Source organism: Lygodium microphyllum, chromosome 9, assembly GCF_053477565.2.
Source record: "Lygodium microphyllum isolate KBCC chromosome 9, Lygodium_microphyllum_v1.1.10, whole genome shotgun sequence".
NCBI classification, from domain to species: domain Eukaryota; kingdom Viridiplantae; phylum Streptophyta; class Polypodiopsida; order Schizaeales; family Lygodiaceae; genus Lygodium; species Lygodium microphyllum.
Window position 1 is genome coordinate 123,569,286 of NC_141143.1, and position 19,205 is coordinate 123,588,490.

At 40.9% G+C, this 19,205-nt stretch overlaps 1 protein-coding gene across 1 annotated transcript; it reads left to right on the forward strand.

Moving 5' to 3' along the window:
* The first annotated feature begins 8,244 nt into the window (after positions 1–8,244).
* LOC148031535 (pleiotropic drug resistance protein 1-like) lies at positions 8,245–18,392 on the forward strand. The gene is made up of 24 exons (XM_087685072.1): positions 8,245–9,127; positions 9,498–9,618; positions 9,868–9,956; positions 10,107–10,191; positions 10,364–10,523; positions 10,619–10,695; positions 10,825–10,878; positions 10,983–11,073; positions 11,262–11,563; positions 11,697–11,978; positions 12,274–12,590; positions 12,692–12,852; positions 12,943–13,046; positions 13,238–13,400; positions 13,526–13,663; positions 13,747–13,895; positions 14,059–14,391; positions 14,517–14,807; positions 14,909–14,992; positions 15,096–15,229; positions 15,318–15,545; positions 15,638–15,809; positions 15,889–16,143; positions 16,232–18,392. The coding sequence occupies exons 1-24, from the start codon at positions 8,763–8,765 to the stop codon at positions 16,502–16,504; spliced, it is 4,428 nt and encodes a 1,475-aa protein (XP_087541198.1). The 5' UTR covers positions 8,245–8,762; the 3' UTR covers positions 16,505–18,392.
* Positions 18,393–19,205: the final 813 nt, after the last annotated feature.

Here is a 19,205-nt window from a genome sequence, read left to right on the forward strand (position 1 = left end):
CCAAGAGTAAAAGACAATCAGTTTCTACCACTACGGAAGCACCTATAAAGTATTCACGATCACACTTTAATGCTGTTACAACTCCCCACAATTCCCTTTTTACTTGTGCATACCTTCTTTGACGTTCATTGAGAACTTTTGATCTAAAACGAATTACATACCTATTACCCTTAAGATCCTCTTGGCCAACAGCCACATCCTATCCCAATGGGACTTATATCCACAGTAAGGATGATGGGTTGACCATTTGAATAATCAGCCCTTTTGAGAGTGGGGGCTGAAATTAACAGCTTCTTTAATTTATGCATAGTAAGAGTATGCTCATTACCCTAAGAGAATCTTCGGCCTTTTCTTAATAATTGATAAAGATTTTCGGCTACATGAGCAAAATGCGGTATCCCTATGAGATAGAATACACATGCGCCAAGAAATCTTCTCACCTCTGAAACATTTGTGCATTTTTCTTGCATTCTGCTGATGGCATCTACCTTGATTGGAGAAGGTTTGAGTCCATAGGGGCCACGTAGATGACCGACCACTAGGACTTCTTCTACAAAAATTGACTTTGTGCATCATCAAGAAATGGAAGAGTAAGTTGTGGAATAAAGTCCCTTGAGACTTTGTGCATGACATTCATCATATGGGCTACTGAGTTTGTTGCACCTTGTGGTAGAGTGCACATGCGAACCGTTCCAAGAGGTGTCTTCATTGTGGTAATGTCTCGGCTTTCTAATGAAAGCTGAAATTGGTCATATCCTGAATATAGGTCACCCATAGAATAAATTGCTCTACCTGCAAAAGCTTCAGCAAACTCATCAACAATTGGACCCGAACCAATATTTCGGATTGTGACATGATTAACAAGCTGTAGATCTTGAATGAATCGTAAAGATCCATTTTTCTTGGGCATGGTAAACCATCGGTTTAAGTAGGGCGCTGAGGAAGGTTCTAAAATCTTCATTCTGATCTTTTCATTTAGAAGTTCCAGTAATTTGGGTAAATGCGCCCTTGGAACAGGAATAGGCTTGAGGTTCCAAGGCACATGTGGGACCGTAAAAATGACCATAGGAGCCACAATATTTGGATTCACACATCCGATTTCACTTGGTTAAAATACAAAAGCTTTTCCATGTTTCATTAGCATTTGCATAAAAGAGTGTTTTTCAGCTAGCGAAAGGAAAGAATTTTCACCTATTTTGAGCTCTTTTATACTTTCAGATATGAACTTGTGACCAATGTTGGAAGGATCACGAAGACTTGGCTGATTTGCTGCCCTATCAGCCAGCCGTTCACTTTTAGGAGGCAGTGGGACTGCCACAGGTTTGACTTTCTTATCCATCGTCTTTTGTCTCTACTTGCATTTCAACCTTGTTGAGTAAACCAATGTCTTCATGCTCAACAAATTCTTGAATTGTTTAATAAAAATCCAATGTACATACTTCTATGGACTGATTTTCTGCATGAGCAGCTGCATATATTTTAGCCAATGTGTCAGTAGTAATCAATCCGAAAAAAATGCTCGAAATATCTTCATTTTCAGCCATCATGTCATATATTTCAGCTCCCTTTTTACATGACATAAATATTTTCTTTCAGCCTTAGCCATGGCCAGAAGAGACTTATAGCAGCTGTACATACATACAAATTTGCTAGAGACATAGTTTCTGTAGCATAAGGAGGTTCAATCTTTTTACATGACGTACTATCATAGTCTCCTTTTAGAGTAGTGCAGCCCCAAAACCCTTGAATTCTTGGGCATTAGGAGGCACATGATAATCACGTAATCGATCTTTGTTTTGATGATGGTTAACACACACAAAGCAGGCTTCAGAAATGTAAGGTTGCCCAAGAATGATAAGGTAACTACAAGAGTCTTGAACAAAAAAGTGAAAATTGTCTTTTATGTCTCCAATAGTTACCTGCACATTAGGACATGTAGCATATAACTCTCCAGAAGAGTTGTTTGTAGCTCTCATTCACCATCCTGGATCAACATCTATGGGCCATCCGCCACTTTCATAGAGACTCCTTGCCATGACGTTTATCTCCAAGCCATGGTCTAAGAGTGCAATACATGGTGTTTCTTTTTCTCCAATTTTGACAATTGTCTTCGTTGTTGCTCTTGCCCAATGCATACGGGAGTAGTGACTTCTTGGAATGAACCGAGCCTCTTCCTCCTCATGCATGTGCTATAGATGGCCTTCTTTTTGAGAGGTGGGCTGCCCAATTGGTTTGGACCAGCTGACCATTACATTTTCAGCTTTCACTTCTTTAATTTTGGCATTCATGTTTTCTTTATCTTCAGCTTCAATTGCTGCAATTAATTCTTTAATTGCTTCAAGATGAATTCCTTGTGAAGTCAGCTTATCTTCAACCTACACAAAAACTCGAAGAACTTGCAAAAAAGCATGCATTGTTTCTTCAGCTTCATCACCAACATATTGTCTTTTCCTTTTGATTACATTAATAATTACATCATGGAATTCACGTTTGGCAATTCCAAGAATTTCGCCTAAGATGAATTTAATTTTGCTTCATAGAATTCATTCTTCTAGGACTCGTTTGAGATCGGTTTGCAGATTCTATGTCAGATTGCAATTTGTAGCCTGGTTGTTTGCCTTTCATCTTTCCTTCGGTCTTCTTTGTTTGTGGCGCATCTTCCATCTCTTGATCTGGGGTTATATTTTCAGCAAGCTTTGGTTGTTCAGGCATTCTTCTAGTTACCCGTTTTGGAGGGCCAAAAGAGGAAGGCCCTTGTTCATCTTCTCTTCTTCTCTTTTCTTCAATCAAGGCTTCTTTATGATTGACATCAACCAAATGTGCAAAGGCAGAAAAAGAATCTATCGATTCTTTCCAACCAGTTATTCCTCGAATGCATTGACTGGTGTTAGCCAAATCTTCTTTGGCTGCTTTACCACGTTCCATTTGATCTAGTGCCTACATCCATACTTTAGATTGCACATCAGCTTTACATGCTTTCAAACTTGATTTAGTTGGCTCAATTTGCAGCCCATAGGTAGCTGCATCAATTGCTGCATAGGCATTCTTTACAGCTAAATCTTCTAATCTTTTCTTCATTCCACCATTGCCAAAATTTGGCTCCAGTGGAAGACCAGTTTCAGCTGCATGGATTTTTTCGTCTTTCCAAAAGACGAGCTTCTGTGCTTCAGCCTCACGGAAGGCAGAATACTCCCTCGTGTCATGTTGTTGGTTGTCGCACCAAACACAGTGCCTCTTAAAGCCTTCTCTCATGGGTCTTTGAGTTGATGATCATCCTCGTTCTTCAACTTTGACATCCATCTTCTCTACTTTGGAACTAATTTTTGTAAGATTCAAATAAAGGTCACACATGCTTTTAATAAGTTCATCCATGACATCATTTTTAGAAGGAACAGAAGAAGAATGAGTTGGTTGATTAGTCAAAGGAATAGGAGATTTTGAAGGTGGAACAAGCTCCATCAATGCAGTTGTTGAAGTTGAAGTAGAGCCCAATCTTAGTCGCTTCCGCTCTCTTCGAGCAATCATGTTAACTGCATCAGTAACATCTGTCCATGCAATCTTGACTCCTAATTCGGAGGTAGCATATTCTAGGCGATCAGCAAGCTTTTCTTGCAGAATGGGATCTGCAGCCTTAAGGAATAATTCAATCTTTTGACCTTCCATACTTTGTTGGCCTTCAGTATCAAGTTTCCCAAATTTACTTTCAAATTCATGGTATAGAGTTGTTGCAACTAAACCTTTGTTGGGTTTTTCAACCCATTCAGTGAAACTTTTCTTCGTCGTAAGGCCAGAGTCTTCTAAGAAGAATTTTTCACGTAGGGCTTTTTTTAATGCAACACAATCCACATCTTGTTGGAAAAGACCATGGATTCTTTCTTGAAGACCATGCTTGGCTAATCTGGCAAAATAACGGCTCCATGCATGTTGCGTTACACCAAAGAAGAGCATTTTCTCAACATACAAACGAATGAAAACAGATACATTTTGACCATTAAATTGTTTTAATTCATGCCCAACTTTTTCTAGGGCCTTGATAGCTGTGGAATCAATATTCTCTTCTTCTTACCTTTCTTGTTGTTGTTGTAACATTTGGTTTTGTTGTTGTTGAGTCTGTTGCAATATGCGTACCAATTGTTGTAGAGTATCTCCTGAAAAACCCCCCATCTTAGAGTTCTTGTACAGCGACCTTCACGTCGGGTTCACCAATGTTGCAGCGCGTAGGGTTGAAGGTCACCATAGGGGTTTGGCAAGAGAAGAATGTATGGGGGTTCAAGAGCTTAGACTCTAGAGATGATAGAGATAAGAGAAGGGTTGAAGGCTTCAAGCCAAGTTCCTGAAGATAAGTGACAGTAGGGTGAAGGTAGATTCAAGGAGAGGAGTAGACGGAAGAGAAAGGGTTCGAAGAGATTGAAGATGTAGAAGAATACTTCCAAAAAGAATTAGATAATATAGAAGAATACTAACAAAGATGAAGCCTATTAGTTTCTTTCAACATTATGAGAAAATATAACTCTAATAGAAAAAACGTGTACAAAATAATACATTCCTCTGTGCTACTCAGATCACCAATTTGATCCTTCCAATGGCTCTGAAAGGAGGGTTAATTACTAGGACACCTGGCCAAAATCCTGCCAGATCACTCCTTCATCTCCCACTTTCGGAGTGTTGTTCACTACTTGAAAACAACGATCGCGCGTCGCACAATTTTACTAATCTCTCTTTTTACATAAAATCCTCTCAAATTAGCTGAAAGCTACATGCTTTCTTTTACATGTCATCCTAATCTAGAAGTTGTCTATAGTTTTGTAGATTTTTTTACAAGAGATAATATCTAGAATATTAAAAATTGACTAAAATATCATATTTTTGAACCATGGACACTAACACTAATGTCTAAAATGGCATTGGCTCTCTAAATCTAAAAGGAAGCCACACTCTAGACTTTTTTACATGGTGTGCGTGTAGCGGCACAACAACGTAGGAAGCACCAAGGCAAGGTATGGAACAACAAGTAATACTACAAATCAACATTCTCACTAACACTTGTGTATTTAATCATTGGTCAAAAATCACAAGGAGCTACAGCCACCCAAAAGCACTTTTACATATAAGGAGCACATTCATGCCAATATTGATACATGTGATGGTCTCTCTCATAAATTGAAAGAAGAAAATTATGTATAGTTGAACTTCAAGATCCATCTATCTTTGCACCAATACCATATATAATACAATGACTCACACACACAAACAACAAATTTCAACATAATTCAACATTGACTAACTATAGCACAGAGTGTGTCCTAGAAACACTCCCTACACTTAGGTAGAAAAAATAAAAAAGCTTTCATTGTTCATTTTCCAAAGATTATCATTCGTATTCAAATCCTTTGGACATACTAATAGAATTATTTTTGCACATTTTTACAAATAAATAGTATTTGTAAAAGCAAGGATGACTGTAGATGAGGTACACATAACATAAACAATACTACTTAGTATCTATGAAAATCCAACAATGTAAATTCATCTAACCACATTGAACTATACATGTAGATATTCAAGCTATACATTCAAGCACTGTTGTGTTGACACACAACATTGTGGATATCTAACAGCAAACTAGATGAGAATGGCAAATGTTGGTGGGCAAAGACAATTGACATACATTGATGGCTTCAAAAACTACAATGACCTCCAAAATTTGATGGGCACATCCAATCGTATTCTCAACAACAATCCACTTGGAGAACAAAAATAGAATTGCAAATGGTTCAAAGCTTGCTATCATCTTCGATTTTTTTTCTTAGAATCTAATTCCATTAACATAAATACATCTCATATGCAAGACTCCTAAAAGACACACTTGATAGATTTGAACTCTAGTATGAAGATATGCATGAGAATCCACTATACTTAGGTGTTGACCAAGTCTTCCTAGACACCAAAACAAAAAACATCTCCATATATATAATCGAGACCCTACACTATAGATTCATCTCACTTGAGACCTTTACTAGAAGTAACAAAAGAAGAAGTTGACAAGACACTACAAATGTATATGGAAAAGAATGACTATACTCATGGCCATGAAGCCTGTAGTGACCATCAAAAAGGTCATGTACTTACTCACAAAGAGGTCTACAACCAAATCCATGGTACCCAAAGCAATCCATTTAGCACTATTGTATATGTGTTAGGTAAATACTCAAACATAACTTCTTTTACACTAACGATGCATTTAACCCAAAATAAATAACTATGTCTAACAATAGTAACATTCATTGTAGAAGAGTACAATCGAGCAAATAAACAAGAAACTAAACTTTTATCGGCATTAGGACACCAATCTCAGCCATTATGAATGTTGCCACTAGCTCAAGCATAGCTACATCATCTAGCACAAACTCCAACCAACACCTACTAGCCTATTCAAAGGAAACAATGCAAAGAAACAAGACCAAACACTTCATCTACAACAATGAATGCAAACAAAATGGAACGATCTCGAAGGCCACATGACAAGCGTTGAAAAAAGGCTCAAGTAACACAAAAGAAAACCCATCAGGAAAATGAAAAAGGATATCCAAACCTACCAACCATTCGAATAAAATTTTGAGGTTAACATTAAGGTGACAAACGACATCATAAACAAGGCTAGGAACTTGGAGCAGGACATGATCTTGAAAAAGAATGCAACTATTGAAGGCTACAACAACCTATACAGACACCTAACAAGATGTTAATAAATATTGCTTTTTGAAGAGAAGAAACTTGATTTAGCATAGGAATACATTGTATCATCCATTTCATGCTTCTTCATGACAAATAAATGAGTACAATTCTCCCACTTTCTCCATGAACCATGCATTTCAATAAATTCAAACTTCAGTAGACTTCTTGTTTTTTAAACTCTGGTCAAATATTCAACAACTTTCAATAGCATTACTAATTTTTCAACATTTATCAATAAAATATATTACCTTCATTTGATGTTAATTATTTTATTGAAGATTTACCGTCTCAAAAAAAAAGTTTTATATTGAGCTTCCACTTTTAAGTAACAATAAGTAAAGGCGACTTCTACAAACCATTCAAAAACAACCACATGGTTGCATTTGTCAACCTAGTTTTTTTTTAATATAAAGAACTTTTCAATGGACTTTTTGCAGGGAGATGTTTATGTAGTGTGAAACCTTCGCTTTGAGAGTAATTATCTCAAGTTTTGCAATTTGCTTGACATTAAGGAGTTGATCATATGTGGGTTTTCAATAGGAAACAACTTTCAAGAGAGTTCCCTATTTCCAAAGGCATATTAAGGCCACATAAGTGGCTTTAAGCCTTCCCTCCTCTCCACACCCCCCACTGTAAGGGCTTTATAGCTATACCATGCCGTTATCACCGGAAACACCTATATAGGGAGTAGTAGTGACTCAAAGCCCTGCTTTGTTTCCACTCTACGTGTGGTTCCCTATACCCAGTGGTGAACCCTCTTATGTCCGGCGTCACGAGGGTGTAGTCCTCCTAGGATGTGCTTATGTTGCACCGCTTCTTTGATTGAATAATACAAGAGTATACCTTGATCTCACATATCGTGTTACTTTTCTGTGCCGTGTTGAGTGCGTAACGAGTGCAGGTGCATCACACCCCCCCTCGCAAAAGAAAATATTAAAGTACATTACTTTTCTCCAAATTTGGGAAGGTGGAGGTGGCCACGCCTTGAAGCCATCTTGCAAAAATGGGGAAGGGTTTACGGACCGATCCACCCCCGCTCGCCCCCACGCCCCTGAAAAGAAAGAAGAAAAAGAAACCTCAACGAGGAGAGCTCGAGAACCTTGGTGTCTTTTTGTTTTGAATGGGGAACGTTGTTGCATGGGACCGACCCCTTTCTTCGAGTTGACAGATTCCACAAAATGTGGGAGACTCGGGGAGTCGAGAGTGCGCATGTGAAATGTGCCTTTGTCGTGGTCCATAAACAAAGAAAACAAACGACACCTTCTAGACGTTCACGGTCTTGCCAGTTGCCATTCCGACATCAAAACCCCCCCGCGCACGCACACTCCCTGAAATTTGAATCTGGCAGTGGCCGCCGCCCTTCCCCTCCCTCTCCCTTTTCTCTCTCTCTCGCTGTGTCGTCACTCGTCACTCGTCACTCGTGTCGATATAGGACTCAAACTGTTCAGTTCCCGCCGACTGCATCATCACACCTCGTTCCTCGAAAGTCTGCGCCACCCTCCTCCTTCCTTCCCACCTCGTGTTGCAATTCATCATCCCTCCTGTCACCTGAATCGATGACTATTTTTATGCATATGTTCATGTCACAACAATTATACACACATATTCTTTCTATATATACGTATGCACACACCACCCATTTGCATTCCCCCCCATTCCCCAGCTGCTCGCACCTCCTCAAGGCAGCTCCTGCGCCGGGCGCCCCATCGCACATTTGCGTAGCAGCCTCTGTTAATTCATTCCATCCCATTTGTTATTTCCTGCTTTATCCCTTCCTTTTCTTGTATAGCCATAACGAGGTCCCAGCTACACAATTCGTATTGCACATTACAGGCGTTTCTGCCCATTCCCAGACGAAGAAGCTGCCCTGTAACTCAACGTAACCTTACCTGTACTGCATAATTAGAGGGGTTTGTGCCAGGCTTTCTGCAGGAATTACAAGAGGACATCAGTGAGTCTCGTGTAAGGCCTTTTCCCAGGAATTGCAGTCTAGTGATCGACAGAGAAGATCAGCTTTTCTTACCCCCATGGATAGGCTCAGCTCGCGGTCCGGCAGTGTCCGCGGGGAAACCTTCCTCAGCGTCAGCGGAGGCTTGAATTGGCCGGGCTCATCCCGCGCAGCTGCCTCGCTCCGCTACAGCAGCAGCCGCAGGGACGACGAGGATGATGAGGAGGCCCTGAAGTGGGCCGCCATTGAGAAGCTCCCCACCTACGACCGTGCCCGCACCGGCATCCTCCAGCAGATCGCCGAGAACGGCCTCATCTCAAATGAGAAGGTGCTCGTCTCCGAGCTCCCGCTCGTGCAGAGAACCCAGCTTCTTGAAAAGGTCCTCCGCATCGCTCATGAGGACAATGAGCGCTTTCTCTTGAAGCTCAGAGAGCGAATTGACAGGTACATCCAACCGCACCAATCAGAGATTACAAGGTTGCATTTTTCTTGTTGTCCCTTGAAATCGCCCCGCTTCAACGCATGATTACCCTTGCAAGTTGCATGTGGCCAGGGATGAGGATGCAATAGTAAATTGCCTTGTGAAGTGGCAGTTATAGAGCACAAGCCTTACATCTTATTGTTGACTCCCAAACATGTAAAAATGCCATGGCTAGCAGGCATCGTTTATAGCAAGGAAAACTGCAGGGTTCTTCCACTTTGTCAGATTGTGGATCATACAATCTAAGACATACTTGGACATTTTGTGGGCAACAAATGGCCTGGATTTGTTCAATTGGTTTCGATGGCCAACCATATATCTTGTTTGTTGCAGGGTTGGGATTGATCTCCCAAAAATTGAGATCAGGTTTGAACGCCTTACAATAACAGCTGATGCTCATATTGGGAGCAGAGCTCTGCCAACGCTATGGAACTTCACCTTGAACCAGATCGAGGTATGTATGTCAATGGATCGGAATATATAATATCTTGTGGAAGCATATACTTTTTACAGCAATATAACTAGTTCAGGTTTCGAGTTATCTCAAGGCACTGCAATCAAGCTGCCTAGTCATAATTCAAGCTCGTGACTGATTGACTTTGCAGATAACCTGTTCCCATGTCTTATGATCAAACTATATGTTAATACAAAGTTACCCACATCATGTGTTCAATTCTCTGATGAAGCTGTCATGCCTCTACAGGGGATTCTAGGCCAGCTTCACTTGCTACCTTCAAGGAAAAAGAAGCTTACAGTACTGAACAACATCAGTGGGACACTGAAGCCATCTAGGTTTGTGGCCGTGTTAACATTTAACCTTCAAATCTAAAATATCCATTGCATTTGTTTGGAAGTGCATGTTGGGATTGGGACATGGCATTATGCTTGTTGTCAGGTGATTAGATTCAGGCCTAGTAACTGATGTCTGAATTCATTGAGCAGGATGACGTTGCTTCTTGGGCCCCCAGGGTCAGGGAAGACTACTTTGCTCCTCGCGCTTGCTGGAAAGCTCAACTCTGAACTCAAAGTAAGTTTAATTTAGTCACTAGACGGTTAATTTACAAAAGATAGCAGGGAGAAAGGGATCACCATAGAGCTTAAATGTCTCTGTATTCACCTTGATGATTAGTAGCAAGTTCAGATACTGTTTCCTTGCATGAGTTTTGCATCCTTACACCAAAGTCTTTGCATGTGTACAGGCTTCTGGAAAAGTAACCTACAATGGTCATACTTTTGCTGAATTTGTCCCTCAAAGAACAGCAGCGTACATCAGTCAGGAAGATATCCATTTTGGTGAAATGACAGTTCGTGAGACACTTGATTTTAGTGGTCGGTGTCAGGGTGTAGGTACCAGACATGGTAAGCATGCCTAGGATCTTTTGGTTTTACTCATTACTACAACTTCACGTGGTGATCTTCTCTATAGAGAGGGCTTATGAACTGCTTGTGAACAGAAATGCTGGTGGAGCTTCTTAGAAGAGAAAAGGAAGCAGGAATCAAACCAGATCCTGACCTGGATATTTTTATGAAGGTGATTACTACTTACCCAATCTTGTTCTACGATGACATGGTCATGCATTATGACATTGGAGTGTGTGGCATGGTACAGTAGTACAAGATTCATAATTTGTCTCATAACATTTATTTGGAACTTCTGTAGGCAATTGCCATGGAAGGTCAAGAAACTAGTCTTGTCACAGATTATGTCTTAAAGGTATGGTAACTTTCCCTTTTCAATGCTCCTAAGTAGGATGATGCTGTCAGTGCTTATGATTCTGACTGTGAATGCCTATGGTGTGTTTGGATTCCTGCCAATAGATTCTGGGACTTGATATTTGTGCTGATACGTTCGTCGGGAATGACATGTTGCGAGGAATCTCTGGAGGACAGAAGAAGAGGGTAACAACTGGTAAATTTGTTACTTTGAACAAAGGTTCATTTTTTGCAGGGGACGATGCACACAATGGCTTATAGCAAAACTTTCCAGTGCTGTTGTCCATTTAGTCCTGTGCTTGCCCATGTTGGTGTGCTGAAGCATGAAAAAAGAGGCTGTGGTGAGCTCAGAATTTATGATCCTGACAGTAAGTAATTTTGCAGGTGAAATGATGGTAGGACCTGCCAGAGCCTTGTTCATGGATGAAATATCTACTGGACTCGATAGCTCCACCACTTACCAAATTGTGAAATGCCTGCGCCAATCGGTGCACTTGCTTGATGGCACAATGATGGTATCACTTTTGCAGCCTGCCCCAGAGACCTATGACCTTTTTGATGATGTAGTTCTTCTTTCTGAAGGCTACATTGTCTACCAAGGACCTCGAGAGTTGGTTTTGAACTTCTTTGAGGGTATGGGTTTCAAATGCCCTGAAAGAAAAAGCACTCCTGATTTTCTACAAGAGGTAATGTCATTGTTACTTTCCTTCAGAACCTACTTATAGTTAACATTTTCTTTGTAGTTTTGCTCTTGATGTGTATTGGTCTAGTATGGGATGACAAACCTAAAGAACTCACCATAGATTCTGCGCCTTACAGGTTACATCCAGGAAGGATCAGGAACAGTATTGGGCTGACAAAGCTAAGCCTTACAGGTTCATCACTGCAAAAGAGTTCTCAGATGCTTTCAACTCTTATCATGTGGGCCAGCATGTTCAACAAGAGTTATCTGTGCCTTTTGACAAATCAAGAAGCCACCCTGCATCTCTTACCTCTCAGAAGTATGGACTCAATAATTGGGAGCTGCTTAAAGCGTGCTTTTGGAGGGAGGCCCTACTTATGAAGCGCAATTCCTTTCTCTATGTCTTCAAAATAATCCAGGTGTGTGGCCTTTGTTATGAAAATGATAAAGCAGCACCTGGTGTAAGCTTGCATAATATCTTGTAGACCGGATATAGCATTGGTGTAAAGTAGGTTAGAGAAGGTCAGAGATTTATGCATCACCTCTTACATACAAAAACTGTATGTAAGAGGCGATACCTAAGTCTCCGACCCTTAGGTATCACTTCTTACATACAGTTTGTGTACTAGAGAGAAGCTGCAGTTGGAGTTTAAGAAGAAATGTGGGATTTCCTTTCATAGTTCTTGTTGTGAGAAATCACCTGGGATTTTGCAGATAGCATTGGTTGCCATCGTCACAATGACGGTATTCTTCCGTACAAAACTTCATCAAGATACTGTAGCAGATGGGAATCTTTACTTGGGTGCCCTGTACTTTGGTCTGGTCACCGTGATGTTTAATGGATTCTTTGAGCTAGCAATGTGTGTTCAACGGCTCCCTGTATTTTACAAACAGAGAGATCAGTTGTTCTTCCCAGCTTGGGCTTATGCTCTTCCTTCGATCCTGATAAAGATACCAGTTTCACTCCTCGAATCAGGACTCTGGGTGGCCCTCACATATTATGTGATTGGGTTTGCCCCAGAGGCTAGCAGGTCTATGCCGGTCTTTTGCTCAAAGAAAGGCCTTCAGCTGGTTTTTTGCATGGGTCTTTTCTCGGCTGCAGCTTCTGACGAATGAAAATTACCTTGTACAGGTTTTTCCAACAGTTTTTCCTTTTGTTTCTTCTATCTCAAATGGCCTATGGGATTTTCCGGTTTTTGGGTGCTGCTGGAAGGAACTTAACTGTGGCCAACACATTTGGATCATTTGCGCTTATGGTTCTCTTCCTTTTGGGGGGCTTCGTAATAGCTAAAGGTAGGCACCTTTTGCTTTATAGAAGGGTTAGTATGATTGTTACTGCAGCTGGCCTGAATTTTGACAGATGCATAATGGTTTGTTTGGCAGGTAGCATCCCTAGTTGGTGGATTTGGGGATACTGGATCTCACCCATGATGTATGCCCAAAATGCTTTGTCTGTGACTGAATTCTTAGCACCTCGATGGGATAAGGTAGCATTGCTAACAGTATTTCTATGACATATTGGATGCTCTGTTACATTACCGTTCTTTAAAGAAAACATGCCGTTGCCTTATTCTCATTTGTTCTGTTATCACCAATTTTAAACGGAAATGCAATGTATGAACAAGTTTACTTCTTCTATTATCACGGACATTTGAATGCAATTGCAATTTATGAACAGCCATTCAATGATTCTTCGGTAGCTCCTACTCTTGGCAAAGCTGTACTAGCGGGCCGTGACATAGTTGCGAAGAGTTACTGGTATTGGATTGGCGTGGGAGGGTTGCTGGGTTTCATCGTACTGTTTAATATCCTGTTCACACTTGCATTGGCATATCTTAGCCGTAAGTCTCTACCTCAATACTTTAATGCATCTGTACACACTCGCATTTGGCAGCCAAGAAAGATTTAATTTCCTGTGCTTCTACTTTTCATTGAGAGATACCGCTCTGTCTATTTTGTGCTACAGCTTTTGCGAAGTCTCACTCTGTTAAACCAGAAGACATTGAAGAAGAAAACGTACATCAGCAGGCTGTTGAGCCTTTGCCACAAACAAATTCAAGGCGACGCTCTTCCTCCAGCCGATCCAAGACATCTAGAGCCCAAGGTTCTGAAACATATTCATTTGTCCATAGATTACACGGTACCTGTCCAAGCCGTCCCCTTAATGATCAATTTTTGGATGGGCAGGCATTGAAATGCTGAGAAGAGAGTCCAGTGCGAGGTCTGACGCATCGGGGGAATCAGTTAAGGAAGTTGCTAAGAAGGGCATGGTCTTGCCTTTCCAGCCATTGGCTATTTCATTCGATGACGTCAAATACTACGTTGACATGCCTGCTGTAAGCTCTCTGTTTAGCGAGTAGAACTCAAAATTGTCACATTTAACTTTAGTTTTTAAGTTTCTTACTCTGTTAATTACTAGTATTACAGCATGCCTGTTTCAGTTCATAAGATATTCATTTGCGCTGGTCTGATGCGTTTTTTTATCTTGCAATGGCTCAGGAAATGAAGCAGGAGGGGATTACTGATGACAGGCTTCAACTGTTAAGAGGTGTAAGTGGTGCATTCAGACCAGGCCTCTTAACAGCTCTAGTCGGCGTTAGCGGGGCTGGTAAAACCACGCTGATGGATGTGCTGGCTGGGCGGAAAACAGGGGGTTACATTGAAGGTAGTATAAACATATCAGGTTATCCAAAGAACCAGGAGACATTTGCCCGCATTGCTGGCTACTGTGAGCAGACAGATATTCATTCACCAAACATTACTGTTAAGGAGTCAATAATTTACTCAGCATGGCTTCGTCTATCTAAGGACGTGGACAAGCCCACACGAATGGTTAGTGAGTGAAACTCTATACTTAAGACAAAGGCGATAGGTTATGAAATTTCATGACATGACAAAATATTTGGCAGCACATTATGAAGTCTTATGAGACGACTCTATTTGGCTTCCATGTGCAGATGTTTGTTGATCAGGTGATGGAGCTTGTAGAGCTCAACTCCATTGGCGAAGCGATCGTTGGCCTTCCTGGAGTCAATGGCCTTTCTACAGAGCAGCGGAAACGGTTAACCATTGCGGTAGAGCTTGTTGCTAATCCCTCCATCATCTTCATGGACGAGCCCACCTCTGGATTGGATGCTCGAGCAGCAGCTATCGTAATGAGAACAGTTCGTAACACAGTGGATACTGGACGGACAGTGGTCTGCACAATTCACCAGCCTAGCATCGATATTTTTGAAGCCTTTGATGAGGTAAAAGGGTATTATGTTGAATTGGTGAATCGAAACTTCTTGGAAATACTTTAATCAAGTATTGGTCACTTATTCTCTGTCCATTTCATCCCTCGAAACAGTTGCTTCTGATGAAGAGGGGTGGGGAAGTAATTTATGCTGGGCCTCTCGGTCGCCATTCTCATAAGCTTGTAGAATACTTTGAGGTGAGTTTAAAGGCTTCATATTTCAAAAACAGTTCACAATACGCGACCTTTCATGCCCTAATTATGACTTCTCTGACAACTTAACGTGGGTGGTCTACTGCAGTCTATCCCTGGTGTTCCAAAAATTAAGGAAGGCTACAATCCAGCTACATGGATGCTAGAAGTCAGCTCGCAAGGAGCTGAGGCAAACCTTGGTGTCAATTTTGCTGAGATCTACAAAAACTCATCCCTTTATGAGTAAGCATGTTGTCCTTGGCAATAATTACTTTACAAACATTGAAGATAATGTTGTCCTCTGATGGGCCACTGATCCGTTGTTTTTCAGGCAAAACAAAGCTCTTATCAGGAAATTGAGTGTCCCAAGTCCAGGGACCCAGGACCTTCATTTTTCAACTAAATACTCGCAAGACTTCCTTACACAATGTCAGGCCACGCTGTGGAAACTGCATTGGTCATATTGGAGAAATCCAGACTATAATGCTGTCAGGATTTTCTTCACTACAGTAATAGCACTCATGGTTGGAACAGTATATTGGAACATCGGCTCCAGTGTGTAAGTGCTTGTTGTTTTAGGAAGCAAAAGAGTAGATGTTATGGGCATGGCCAGATACACTTACAAGAGTTATATTTGATTGCCTTCTGCAGAGACAATGATACGGATGTGGTGAATGCTCTCGGTGCAGTGTATGCAGCTACACTTTTTCTTGGAATAACGAATGCAAATACTGTTCAGCCAGTTGTAGATATTGAAAGAACTGTTTTCTACCGGGAAAAGGCAGCTGGAATGTACTCGGCAATAGCATATGCTGTCTCACAGGTATGCTGTTGCAATTTCTGTATCCTGGAGTTTTCTGGTGAACAAATTTTCAAATCCTTTTAATATGATTAACATGCAGGTGCTGATTGAGATTCCTTACACTATGGTGCAAACAATCATATATTCCATGATTGTGTACTCTACAATGAGCTTGACATGGTCAGCTGCCAAGGTGTTTTGGTATCTCTTCTTCATGTTCTTTACCTTTCTATACTTCACCCTCTATGGTATGATGAGTGTGGCTGTCTCCCCAAATGCCACATTTGCTGCCATAATATCAGCAACCTTCTATGCTTTCTGGAATCTTTTCTCTGGCTTCATGATTTCCAAAAATGTAAGCAGTTCTCACACGTTTTTTGGTTGCATGCTTGAAGTATATGTATTATAAAAATTTTACCATCTAACATGCTGCAATATTTCAGCACATTCCAAAATGGTGGAGGTGGTATTACTGGGGAGATCCTATTTCTTGGACATTATATGGTGTAATCACATCACAATGGGGCGACCTTGACACTAAGAAAATTAGTGTGGTTGGAAGTGGAGAGATGACAATAGCCCAATACCTTGAAGACAATTTAGCCTACCATCACAGCTTCTTGGGAGCAGTTGCAGGGGTCCATGTGGGCTTGGTAGTACTGTTCACATTGGTTTTTGCACTGTGTATCAAGTTCCTGAATTTCCAAAGACGGTGAGGATGTGGCATTCTGTACAATGGAGTGTTTTGTTAAAACTTGGGACACTCCCTTCAAATTGTAAAGAATATCAGGCGAATCAAGACCCAGCTCACTATTTTCAGAATAGACGAGTCAGCTGAAAGCACAATTCTGGTATCCCATCATTCTGCTGTTGAAACGGATTTTTACAGGCACCAAATAGCACCTCATGTCAGTTGATGTATAGCTCAAATCAGAGAGGGTCGATTTCTTCTGGCAAGAAAAAGAGAGAACTCTGTTTATACTTGACAATCCCTTGTATTACCCTAGGATAAAAGATGGAAACCCACACAGTATATTGCTTATACGACAGAGATCACATTCATTAAGGGCATTACAACCCATTGAGTTATTGCAAAACACAATGGAACTAATTCCAATGTTGTCAAAAACATGATGGATGTGCAAGAGGGGGACAACCAGTAAAACCTCCTATCAGACATCCAAGGAATGGATCCCAAGTCCAGCAAGAGCTAAGTTTTCAGCTGCCAACCAGTCCTACTCACTTTGTGACTAGAAGGAATATGTGATCCTAGTCCTTACCACCAACCATTGCATACTAATATTCAAATATGCTGAAAATTAGGCTCCAAAAGCTCTGTACAATTGTCAATAGAAACCATCAGACATCCATTCTTTATTTGTTTGTTTTAGCACAATAAGTATTGAGCTTACAAGCCCCATTGAACTTCGATGGGCAAGAAATGTATAATGACAAAGATGAGGATGCTCCATTGATGTACGTGTTTGTGTGGATTTCCTAGATGCATGCATAGCACTCCTCGACTCAGAATTATTATAATTGGGAAGCTCTTGTCTTAAGAATAAGTACAAAGAAACATATTACCAAAAGACCGATTGCAAATTCCAAATAAAGTGGTCTAAACCCCTCATGATTGGACAAGCTAACACTTTTAAAGGGCAAATGGTGAAATGGATGAGACAGCTATATATTTTACTGTTAAAAGGTTTTGCAGGGAAGAAAGGAATTACAAATAGCTTCTGTGGTATGACCCCTTGAATGGTTGTGAGACTTGAGACTTGATGGCAAAGACTAACCCCTTAAAATTAGACATTTCATACCTTAAAATGGCAAATATGTGTGAAATGGGTGAGAACAAACTACAGATTTTGCTGTTGCAGGCGTCTCCCAAGGGGCAGCCTAAATGCATGAACAAGTGGCCAATAGAAATTTGTTTGGTACCATATTGTGTTAGCCATTCCTCTCGCTCATCAACAGATAGATAAACATACTTCGACTTTGACTTGTTGATTACCAAGCCCAAACCTTTGGCAAAGTTCTTGTAAATGCTTAAGATACCATCTATGTTGGCCTTGTCAGCTATTAGAATGAGTTGTCATCAGCAAATTGCTATGGAAGAGGGATCCATTTGGAAGTCGGAACCCTCTCAAATCTCCCTACTGCAATCTATACTTTATCATTCTTAAAAGAGGATTTGTGGCAATGGCAAAGAGTAGAGGGGTAGAGGGCATCCTTGTCTGACAGACATGGGAAGCCGGAATTCATGAGAGATATCCCTTATCCTCTCTTCTCTTCTCTATTATTACCCAAAGCTTTTTAGGCAGAGTGTTGCATGGCACTCAATTAGCCCGCCCAAAAACTCTCTACTCTGCCACATCTCCCTCTCTTTCTCTCTCTCTACTATGGAAGAGATAGAGGACATATTCCTCGTTGGGAAGAAAGAGCTCCAGCCACTTTCATGCAAACGCCACAGACATGGGACGCCGGAATTCATGAGAGATATCCCTTATCCTCTCTTCTCTTCTCTATTATTACCCAAATCTTTTTAGGCAGAGTGTTGCATGGCACTCAATTAGCCCGCCCCAAAACTCTCTACACTGCCACATCTACCTCCCTCCCTCTCTCTCTCTCTCTCTATACCTCTACTATGGAAGAGACATAGAGGACATATTCCTCGTTGGGAAGAGAGAGCTCCAGCCACTTTCATGCAAACGCCAACTTCTCCTACACTAGCTGCTTCGACCCTCCCTGCAACGATTCATCATCGCTGAGGGTCGACCTTCAAGGAAGCCATATTGATATAAGGATGAAGTATTTTAGGTAGTAAGAGCTTAATATTCAGCGGAACAACTTTAGCTATAAGACCTTATAGATTAAATTGAGCATCGTGAGGTCTCCATTGGTTCAACAACTTAATCACACCTTTAGGAATGAGCTTAAGGAAGCCCTCATTAACAAAGTTTGGAATCACACCAATGCTTCTAACCTCATTGGCAAAAACAAATGTCTCGGCCACACACCTCCCTTGAGCTCATCCACAATGAATGGTCGTGAAATGAGAAGGGTTGTACCTATTGAAGCTTTAGCTTTCAAATAGGAGCAAGGAATTCCTAGTCAAGCCATTAGCTTGAACTGGTCAAGATTTGACAATAGTAAACATGTTCGACAAAAGCCCTCTCAACTAAAACATATTTAGTATGCAACACTCCATCACTTTGAATCAAAACGACCATTTCTTTTCTCTACTTTGATTTGAGAGATTGGAAAAGTAGGGAAGAACAAGCATCACGATCAACATACCAATGTGCCTTGAGTTGTGCCCTCTAACCCTTAATTCTATAAGTATCCTAAAGTTGAATATAATCCTCAACCTCTTGTAGGAAAGACACGAGGCACAAGACACTTATAAAAAGTATG

Coding starts and splice junctions, on each gene's coding strand:
- LOC148031535 (XM_087685072.1), top strand. CDS start 8,763: ATGGATAGGCTCAGCTCGCGGTCCGGCAGTGTCCGCGGGGAAACCTTC. Junction 10,524..10,618: donor GGGTGTAGGTACCAGACATG/GTAAGCATGCCT, acceptor GCTTGTGAACAG/AAATGCTGGTGGAGCTTCTT. Junction 14,993..15,095: donor AGCTTGTAGAATACTTTGAG/GTGAGTTTAAAG, acceptor GGTCTACTGCAG/TCTATCCCTGGTGTTCCAAA.